An 11,069-nucleotide genomic window follows, 5' to 3' on the forward strand; every position below is an offset into this window, starting at 1 on the left:
CACACACACACACACACACACACACACACACACACACACACACACACCGTATATAACCTAAGAAACCAGGGGCTTAAGAAACCACTGTTCACTTAAGTTTCTGTTTTTTGAGGGATGAGATAAGTCTACTGACTTGGACTCCAGACCTCAATGGGCTTTAAGACAACTTCTCCTAGCTGAGTGTAGTAGCTCATGCCTGTAGCTCTAACACTCAGGAGACAGAGGCAAGAGGATTGCTCTGAGTTTGAGGCCAGCTTGGGCTACATAGTGAGTTCCAGGACTGTCTAGGCTATAGTTTGAGACACTGTTTGCAAAGAAGGAAGAAGAATGAAGAGGAGGAGGAGGAGGAGGCGAAGGAGGAGGAGGCGAAGGAGGACGAGGAAGAAAACCTCCTCAAAGTCTACTCTAGTGATCTTGTAGCTCTGGGTTTTAGATCTGAGGGAAGATTGAGGGAGGACGTTAATTGGGCATACCTGGTTCACCTTCCCAGGACCACAGCAGTTCACATGATAGTAATCACGTATCTATAAAGATCATCTTCGTGTTCAGTTCCAGAGGAAACCCTCAGAGAGGCCACAAAGCATTTGTCTTGCTATATGTGAATTATCAGGCTAGTGGGAGAGGCTAGGTTGTAATATAAGAAAGAAAAGAAGGAAATTTCTTCAACATATGACAATGAAAGTCCACATTTTGGAAGAAGGTCTATTTCTGAGACATCTACAAGAAATAGAAAGAAGACTCAGCCAAGCACTGTGCTCAGGAGCGGCTTCCCACAGTACTGGTGAGACAGGTATAGGCAGGTGGAGAAAGCAGGGCTGGAAAACAGAAGTAGAAAGAATTTTCCATATGGGGACCAGAGTAGGATATCCAGAACAGCTAATGATTAGGTCTGGAATGAATAATGCTCAGGAGTTGTCGACAGAGAGACCAACCCCATGAAGATAAACACTAGCCCCGAGCTAGGAAGCCCAGGGCTTTTAAGAGTTAGCAAACAGTGCTTTAAAATTCTGCTGTGGCTGGGGAGAGGTCTCGGTCAACACAGTGCTTGGTGTGCAGGCTTAAAGACCTGAGTGTAGATGGTGTTAGCTGGCCACAGTGGCTCATGCCTGTGCTCTCAAAGCTGGGGAAGCCAAGGTTCAGGATCTATGGGCTCTCAGCTAATTTATCTGAACTGCTGAGTTTCAGGTTCCAGTGAGAGACTCAGTCTCAAAAAATACGGTAGAGAATAGTTGAGAAAGATATCAGACATCCCATCTCCATGTTCACACACACATGCACACACACACACACACACACACACACACACACACTCATCCCACACACACAGTGTTTGAGTGACTTGTCATGATGGATTTCATGACTGTTTTTACCACTGAAAACTCTTCTCTTTCTTTCCTTTATTATTTTAAATGAATATATTTTATGAAGATAAACAGAAATGCCAAGGTTTCAGAATTGTACTTTCATAACTGCATGCTTCTGACAAAATCAAGAAGTAAATTTATTTTATCTAAAAACTTTCTGCCCCTATTTCTCATAGAGGTTTGGGGCACTTTTGAAATTGATAAACAATTTCCCAGAGACCTTTGGAACTCATCGTCTGCTGTATACGCCAACTACAGAACTGAGATTGAAAATCAGGTGAGTACAGATTACTATGTAAGGAACTTCCCTCTAACCACACGTGCAGATGCTTTTCAGTTTAGAACATGCATTAAGTACATATTTTATACGTGTGCATATAGGTCTATAAGGGGGTACCCACGTGGTTGCTGTGTGTATATGTGGGGGACAGAGAAAAACAGACTCAAATGTTGTGTTTTCTTTTTTCCCTCTAACCCCCTCCCGCCCTTTTTATTTTTATTTTCCTTTTAGACAGGGATTTCTTTGGCCCAGGGCTCACCAATTCAGCTGGGCTGGCTGGCTAGTAACTCAGTATAATCTGCCTCTTTCCCCCTCCCCAGCGCTGAGATCATAGACAAAAATCACATCCAGATTTTTTTTTTTAATGTGGGTCTTGGGGCCCAAACTTGAGTCTTTGTTCAAGACAAATGCTTTACTGATTGAACTATTACTCTGGCTAGCTTCTTCATAACATATTTTTGTAGATATATGTAATTTTAAATTATGTGTGTGAGTATGTGTCTGTGTGTGTGTAACTACATGCATGTATAAGAGCATGTGCCCACAGAGCCCAGAAGAGGCCATCAGATCCCCTGGCTGTGAGTCACTCAACATGGATGTTGGGAGCATGCTCTTAACTACTGAGCAAACTCTTCGGTCCTTATACATTTTTAATTTCTTCCTTCTGTTGCATTCCTACAGAGCCGCTATTTGCTCTGTCCTCAGTTGACATTCCTTGAGCATTTTCCTGAGCTGTTTTCAGTTGACCTCTCAGTTGTCTTCCATTTGGTTTTGCTTACTTGTTTGAATACCATGCTAAGGATTCTAGGCTGTTTTATGGTTTTTAGTTACACGTAATAAACACCATGATTTAAGCTCAATTGTCAGCATCTTAATTTGTTCCGAAAAGGAGCAACTCTTAGAAGCTCACGAGAGTTACTGAACAAACTTGACTTCACAGCAAAGTCATGTAAGAACAAGCCCAGTCAGTATGCCTGTGTTGAGGAACATAGACCTGGGTACGTTGACCTCAAGACAAAGTCACGTAAGAACAGACCAGTCACTGGGCCTACGTTGAGGACCAGAACACAGATCTGGGTACATTTATTGTATTGTTTAGTATCCTAGCCCCCCATCCTAAAATGTTTATTATTCCACCATTACCACCCCCTCTCTCTGTGTGCACGTGTGAAGGCTAGACGTAGCTAGCAAGCACTTTCTAGTTAAAAAGATGTCTACACCTTGTTATTATTTTGAGACAAGGTCTCCCATTGGACTCACCAACTTGGTAGATGGGTTGACCAGCAAGCTCCAGGATTTGCCTGTCACTGCCTCTCAACACTGTGGTTAATGATGTAAGCACCCACTTACATGAGTGCTAGGAAGCTAGAACACAACTCCTTGCATCAGTGGCAATCACTTTACTGACAGAGCTATCTGAGCACGGAGCCAGGTTCTGATCATTCATGCCTTCTTGCACCCTCAAACATAAACAGTGTGCGTGTACTGCCAATTGTTATTTTAACTGTATTTGTTATGACATATAACTTCTTCCCATGGTCCCTTGTTCCTTTGCTCATCTGTTACCGATTTATTTATTGTTTGCGTCTGTATTTTGCTCCGATGACTTTTTGATGTGTGAGGACAAAGACTGAATCACTGTCCTTTGTTTTCTCTCTAAGCTTAAAGAAGCATACAGAGGAATCCATGGTTTTGAGTCAGTTCAGGTCACCCAGTTTCGGTAAGTCACATCCGGTCTTGGAAGGGCAGCTCTAGCCTTCAGCACTGGTCCGGCGAATGGCCAGCACTATTCCTGCAGGTCTTGACAGAATTCTAAAGTCAATGCTAGAGAGATAGCATAATCAGTAAGTGTATACCTTGCAATCTTGAGGTCTGAAGTCTGACTCCAGAACCCACAGAATAATGCCTGGCATGGTAGGGCACGTACATAATCCCAGTGCTGGAAGGTAGAGAGAGGGTATCCCTGGGGTTTACTGGCCAGCAAGACTCACCTAATTAATGAGATCCAGGGAAGTGAGAGATCTTGTCCCAAAAGAAGTAGATGGCATTTCTTTTTTTTTTTTGATTGAATTTCTACCTAATTTCTTTTTTTTTTTAATGTCAGAACAGAATTTATTTATTTTCTTTTTAAAAATTTTTTCCCATTTTTTATTTTAATTTTTATTAATTACACTTCATTCACTTTGTATCCCCCTGTGGCTCCCCTCTCCTTCCCTTCCAATCCCACCCTCCCTCCCTCTTCTCCACACATGCCCCTCTCCAAGTCCACTGATAGGGGAGGTCTTCCTCTCCTTCCTTCTGATCCTAGCCTATCAGGTCTCCTCAGGAGTAGCTGCACTGTCTTCCTGTGTGGCCTGGTAAGGCTGCTCCCCGATTAGAGGGAGGTGATCAAAGAGCAGGCCAATCAGATTATGTCAGAGGCAGTCCCTCTTCCCATTACTATGGAACCCACTTGGAGACTGAGCTGCCATGGGCTACATCTGTGCAGGGGTTCTAGGTTATCTCCATGCATGGTCCTTGGTTGGGGTATCAGTCTCAGAAGAGACCCCTGTGCCAGAGACGGCATTCCTGATGACACTTGAGGTTATTTTCTGGCCTTCACATGCAAGCACACACATGAATGTGCACACGACTACACACATACACTCATGCACAGAAGAACACACACACACTTAAAGAGAATTGTAAACAAGTGGGCATAAGGAGCTTGAGAGGAAGGGGAAAACCACGGTGTCCAGGTTCAGGAAGGGGTGAGGGGTGGCGTGGGGGATGTGGGTGTAGAGAGGTGAACACTGTCTACCACAGCAGACAAGGTGTTGTGTAATTTGGAGTGTAATTTGGATGGGAACCGTGTATAGATTATCCCCCTGGGCAGGTATCAAGTATAGGCTGTGGTTCAAAACTCAGAAGTCATTGTCGACAGCAAATAAGGAGATATTTAGTAAATTAGCCTTTTGTTTACGATTCAATTCGAAGTGGTGTGGCATTGAGCATGTCTGCATTGATGGTCAGCTGCTTGCAGTCTACTTGCCGGAGGAAGCAGCTTAGAGGGCAAAGAACTTGACTCATTGTTTTTTCCAAGGTTGACTTCAAACTAGTCATGGGGAATTTTCAACCACACTTGCTATAAATGTGTTCTTGTTTCATGAAGTCATTTAAAAATTCCCACAGGAGTAGTTTTCTTTAGAAGAGCACTGCTTCCCTTTTCTTACTTTGAATCTGTATAATGGATCATTTTCTGTTTTTTTTTCTTTTCTATTCTTTTTCTTTTCTTTTCTTGCCTTTGTTATCAGTGAACTACTAGATGAAACTGAGATCCAGTTCCAACATTTTTTACATTCAGAAAAAAAATGAAAAAGCCAGCCAGGCATGATGGTGCATGCTTGCAATCCTTTTGAGGTGGAGGCAGGAGGATTGCCGTTATTTCATGACTGACTTAGAGTACAAAGCGAATTCAAGGTTAGCTTGGGTGACACAGGGAGACCTTGTCTCAAAAAAAAAAAAAACAAAACAAAACAAAAACAAACAAACAAACAAAAAAACCAGACAATAGGTGGGAAAACAGTTGGCAATTGGTACAGGGTGGGCCAGATCAGATCAAGGCAAAACCATCAAGAGTTGTACTTGGGAGCTCCAGAAGTTCTCATCAGCTACTAATTTCCTAACCTGGCTTCTCTTTGTGTCTCAACTCTTTTTTTTTAATTGGATGTAGATTGTATTCTCATACTTATATCCTGATTGTACTTTTCTCTCCCTTTACATCTCCCCATTCAATGTGGGCGGCTGGGGGTTGGGAGGAGGTGGGGCTGGAGAGATGGCTCAGCTGGAGAGATGGCTCAGCTGTAAAGAATACATCCTGATCTTCTGGAGAACTTGAGCTTGGTACCCAGCACCCATCTCAGGTGGTTCACAGCCACATGGAACTCCACCCCCCAGGGTGTGGCCTCCCTGGCACCTGCACTCATGTGTAGGTACCCCTCCCACCAACACACTGGTATAGGTAGCAAAAAACGATAAGCATTTTAATTTTTTATTTCATGCTTTATCTTAAGATATTTGGAACTAGCCGTTTAATGAAAGAAAAATATAACACTAAGACAGGGTAGCTGGGCATGGTGGCTCACCACTGGAGTCTTGGCACTTAGGGAATGGAGGCAGGAGGATTGCTGCAAGTTCCAAGCCAGCCCGAGTTTCATAGTGAATTGCAGGCCAGCCTGGCCTGTAGAGTGAGATCCTGTAAGGGTAACACAGCTCTGGTGTCAACATGTGTTTCTCATATTTGCTGCCTTCAGACACCATCAGTGAACCTGCATTTTCCAACAGTGTCACCAGAGCGAGATCTCTCCCCTGAACTCTGAATATAAGCCACCAACCTGACATTTCTGCTTACTCCTCCAGCGAGCATGTCTAACACATGTCCTTCACCACTCCCTCAGCCTGCCCACTCCCGGCCAGCCACCTTCTCCACCTTCTTCTCACCCGTTCTTCCAGTTGCTGGACTCAAACCGTGAGCCATACTCTGCTCTCAGTTACTTTCTGAGGTGTAAGAAACACATCATACTGGACACAGATGCTCAGTTCTGAGGGTTCAGTTCCGTCAGATCTGACCAACTGCACATAGCAGACAGAGCGGCTCCAGGACTTCCTGTTCCTCCAGTTCCTTTCCAGCTGATCTCTATGGCTACCTCCACACTCTCCACCAGAAGCAGCCACTGGATCTGATTTCTACTTCCCTAGGCTGGTTTAACCTGCTCAAGAATATCATATAAATGGAAGGTTGATATTATTATTATTATTACTATTATTATTACCTGGCCTCTATCACTTAGCACAAAGTACATGCAGTTTATTCCTGTTTTTCTCAGCAGCTGTTCCATCCTTTTATTGCCCAGTAGATTCCACTGTGTAAATACACTAATATTGTTCCCATTCTGTGCAGTTATTCTTAACTGGTTTCTTTCTTTTACATCCCGAAGCTGCTCTCTCAGCAAGTCCATTGAATATAACCTCCACCGAAATATTCCCACATAAACAGTTATCCAACTGGTTCAAGCCAAACCACCTCTTTCTTAGCTCATCTTCCTGCTTCTTCTTTGCCCTCTTTCAGCTTGTTTCCCTGGATTACTTCCTCTGCATTACTTCCTGCCTTTTTCTCTCCCTTACTGAACTAGTCTAGTCACTCTGGTCTTTCATTTTGTCAAACTCTCTGGCTGTCCCAGAACTTTTATAGATTCTTGCATGCTATCTAATATGCTTGTTATCACTGGTCCTTCTTTTGTTGTCTACACTGGCTAGTTTTACAACTTTTAATTGAGAAAAATGTCCCCATAGGATTTGCCTGTACACAAGCCTATAGTGCATTTTTAAAATTAACACTTGATGTGGGACCCAGACCACTGTGGGAGGTGCCATCCCTAGGCAGGTGGTTCTGGGTGTTATAAGGAGGTAGGCCAAGCAAGCCATGGGGAACAAGCCAGTAGGTCCCATTCTTCTGTGGCTTCAGCTTCAGTTCCTGCCTCTAGGTTCCTGCCCCATTTGAGTTCCTGCCCTGACAGACGGAGTTTCCTCAGTGATGGACTTTTTACTTGGAAGGGTAAACAAAAGGAAACCCTCTCTTTCCCAAGTTGCTTTTGGTCATGGTGGCTTACCACAGTAATGGTAGCCCTAACTAAGACATTGTTATACGGGCATGTTATACAAGCAGGGATGGTTTTCAGAGAAAACTTCTCCACACAGCCACATACAATGTGAGGCACTTACTTCCGCCTTTACGACACTTAACATTTAGAAATACGTGTGTGTACATGTGTGCAACGATGCATATGGGCGTGTGTGTGCATGCAAATGAATATGAATGTACGCATGCATGGACACAAATGTGCGTATGCATTTACGTGTATGAAGATGTGTGTGTGTGTGTGTGTGTGTGTGTGTGAGTTGCTTCCTTCTCAGGTCCATGAAAGCAGATCTTGTTTTTTCCTATAGACTCCATGCCGTGCCTTTACAGACTTGTCCTGAGAGACTAAATGAGGAGACAGTGAATCTCTGCTTTCTTCCTGTATTCTCACTGCAGAGAAGGAAGCATTGCTGTTGGCTATGAAGTGACCGGCTCCGTTAGCACAGCTGAGCTCCTGTCTGCCATTGAACAGGAGGCTGAAAAGGCCCAGGCAGCCCTGGCAAGGCAGTTTACAATCAAAGAAGGCTCTTTCAGAGTGTTCGGGAAAGGTAATGCTCCCGTCTTTGCTTCAATCGCTCATCAGTCATGCATGGTGTCCTCAGAAAGTAGATTGCAGGTACCTATTTCTAAGAGAATTGTTCCAAAACCTACTTCCGGTAGTAACTGGCAGCTTTCCCTTCACCACCATTCAAACTCAATCCCAGCTGACTCTAATTACTAATTGGAGATCTGAGCATCTCAGGTAAACGTTCTGGAACTCTGGCCTCACTACAGGCTGTGATGGAAGTGACTCAGTCATGCTTTACTGGTACACACACTGGAAAGCCTTGGAGCTGACAGTAGTTTTAAATCACCATACAAGGCAGAAATGTGCACACCACCTTAGTTATTTACGTCTTGGTGAGTGAGGTGAAGCACCCTGATCAGAACAACTTAGGGGAGAGAGGGTCTATTTGCTCCATGATTCCAGGTTGCAGTCCATCTTTGTGGGAAGTCAGGCAGCAGGAAGTTGAAACAGCTACTCATGTTCACTGTCAAAGATCAGGATCCAGTCCATGAGACGACAGCACCCACATTCAGGGTGGGTCTTCCTACCTTGGTTAACCAACCCAGTTAAGGAAATCTACCACAGACCTGCCCACACACCATCCTAATCTAGACAAGCCCTCATTTAGACTCCCCTCCAGGTACACTGGAGTCAAGTTGGTGTTGATTTCCCTTCTCTTCTCTTCTCTTTTCTCTTCTCTTCTCTTCTCTTCTCTTCTCTTCTCTTCTCTTCTCTTCTCTTCTCTTCTCTTCTCTTCTCTGTCTCTTCTCATCTTGCCTCTTCTCTTCTCTTTTCCTGTCCTCTCCAATCTTCTCTTTCCTTCCTTCCTTCCTTCCTTCCTTCCTTCCTTCCTTCCTTCCTTCCTTCCTTCCTTCCTTCCTTCCTTTTTCATTTTTTGAGAGAGAGTTTCTCTTTGTAGCCCAGACTGGCTTCCAGTCCTCAATCCACACCCCCATCTTTCTGAGTCCTGGGATTATGGATTCACCTTTATGCCTAATATTAAAAGTTTTTAATTAAACACATAAACATGCATATTTATGGGATTAAAATGTACTATTTTGAGAGTTGCTGATATTATGTAATGATGTAATTAGTATGCCTCTCACCTCAAATATCCATGATTTCTTTGCAATAGAAATAGTCAACATCCTCTTCTGAGCTATTTTGAAATATGCAGTACCTTCAGCTCTGAAAAGGATAATTCTTGTTACCTGTGGCACTATGGATGAGTCTAGAGGACATTATGCTAAACGAAATAAGCCAGAAAGAGAAAGACCAACACTGTATGATCTCATTCGTGTATAGAATCCAAAAGAATCTATTGATCTCACAGAAGCTGAGAAATGATGTGAGGTCCCCAGTGGTGGTAGAGGGTATGGAAAAAGATGAGTAATGGAGAGGGTAGGTCTACAACAAATATCAGATGCAAATCAGGAAGTCTGCAGTTAGCAATGAATGTTGTGATCTCATTTTACTTTTTAAATTCAGCCTCAGGCATCTCCTGTCACAATCTCTGTCAGTGGCTGCCAACAAAAATCACCCAGCAAACATTCACATACTATTTGATATGTCTAGATACTTAGAACAGGACAATGAGGAAATAAAAATTCCAGGTCTTGAGGATCTGGCTTCCAGTGATACCCTCTACTAGTTCCAGTTACAGGAGAATATATTATTAAGGGTCATTGGTGATTGCAGTGGAAGCAGCTTTGAGATAAGTACATGCCAGGAAGAATCACGCCCCAGTGACAATCACCCATCTTCCAACCACATTATTATTCTTTGCTCTTTAGCATCTTCAAGATTATCAAGTATTTTCTCCCTCCCACACATGAGTTTGTGTGATAGGCACAAATGTGTGTGTGTGTGTGTGTGTGTGTGTGTGTGTGCTTGTGTGCATTTGTACATTCAGAAGCTGAAGGTTGAGGTCGGTTGTCTTCCTCAGTTGCTTTCCATCTTACACGTCAAGGCAGGCTCTCTTTCTGAATCTGGAGATCGTCATTTCCAGAAAAATTGGCTAGCCAGCTTGATGTGAGAATTTCCTGTTCTGCCTCCTGAATGCTGGTGGGATTGCAGGTGGGCTACTGTGCCCACTTGGCTCTCGTGGGTTCTGAGGATCTCTACTCCAATACTCATGCTTGCATGGCAGGGACTGAAGCCTCTGAGTCATTTCCCTGCTTTCTCTTAAGCGATTACACTTTGCCTGTTTTCACTTAATACTAGGCAGTAATTGCTTATATACCTTTGGAAGCACTTAAACACTGATTTTTTTTTTTTGTCAGATGCTGGAATGCTCTGGAGTAACTTTACCCCTGTATTTGTGATTTTCCAGCTCAGTGTAACAGCATCTCCCTTGGATTTGGGTCTGAGAATGAAGAATACAGGCTACCTTGTAGCAGTGGCTTCACTGGAAATATCACGGTCAGGTGCCAGTCCTCCGGGTGGAAGATCATTGAGGAGTCCTGCGTGCTCTCTCAACTGGAAGAGCTGAACAAGGTGACATACTTTTAGGGACTTGGCACTTTGCATTTCACAGTGGGCATCTCCCAGAGATTGTGGCTACATAGAGGGTCAAATATGACTATATCATTGGACAGAGTGCAAAAGTGTGAGGCCTCTGCTGGGCTTTGGTTAACCGGGTATTGTAAGCATGACAGGCAGAGTCAGAAAATATCGAAGTTGGTGGTTTTGTCTTAGTAGGGTGAAGTTACTTGATGCTATAGAAATGATGGATGGTAAAGCTCCAGCTAAACTGAATTTGGAAATCCAGAAGGCCTTGGAGCTGACCATTAAAGAAAAGCATGAATTAGGACAATATACTTTATATAAGTGAGAATGTGTAAATATCTTCAATTGGAATAATGAGTGGGTTGGATGGGGTGACCTTAAAAGCTATCTGGTCTACCAACCACATAATAGTAGTAGTAACAACAACAACAACAATAATAATAATGTGTACACACACTACACACACACACACACACACACTCAGAGAACAAAAGACTAAGCAACCAGTAGTCCAACTGGTAACAGTAATACTGCTCTGGAAACAAAGCACTTGATTCCTAGTCCAATGTTATAGTTTCCACTCTAGCTTTGTATAAAAAAGAAGAAAAAGAAAGAAAGAGAAAGAGAGAGGGAGGGAGGGAGGAAAGAAGGAAGGAAGGAAGGAAGGAAGGAAGGAAGGAAGGAAGGAAGGAA

General features: G+C 43.4%; 1 protein-coding gene across 1 annotated transcript in view; it reads left to right on the forward strand.

The window, feature by feature from the left end:
• Adgrf1 (adhesion G protein-coupled receptor F1) overlaps positions 1 to 11,069 on the forward strand; it is a 34,441-nt gene that overhangs the window by 6,313 nt on the left and 17,059 nt on the right. The window contains exons 6-9 of the mRNA XM_055615310.1: positions 1,541 to 1,641; positions 3,306 to 3,364; positions 7,718 to 7,869; positions 10,201 to 10,364. Coding sequence (XP_055471285.1) covers positions 1,541 to 1,641; positions 3,306 to 3,364; positions 7,718 to 7,869; positions 10,201 to 10,364 — 476 coding nt within the window. The remainder of the gene's footprint in view (positions 1 to 1,540; positions 1,642 to 3,305; positions 3,365 to 7,717; positions 7,870 to 10,200; positions 10,365 to 11,069) is intronic.

The sequence above is a fragment of the Psammomys obesus genome, unplaced genomic scaffold (genome assembly GCF_907164565.1).
Source record: "Psammomys obesus unplaced genomic scaffold, mPsaObe1.curated_primary_1811, whole genome shotgun sequence".
In the NCBI taxonomy this organism is placed as follows: Eukaryota; Metazoa; Chordata; class Mammalia; order Rodentia; family Muridae; genus Psammomys; species Psammomys obesus.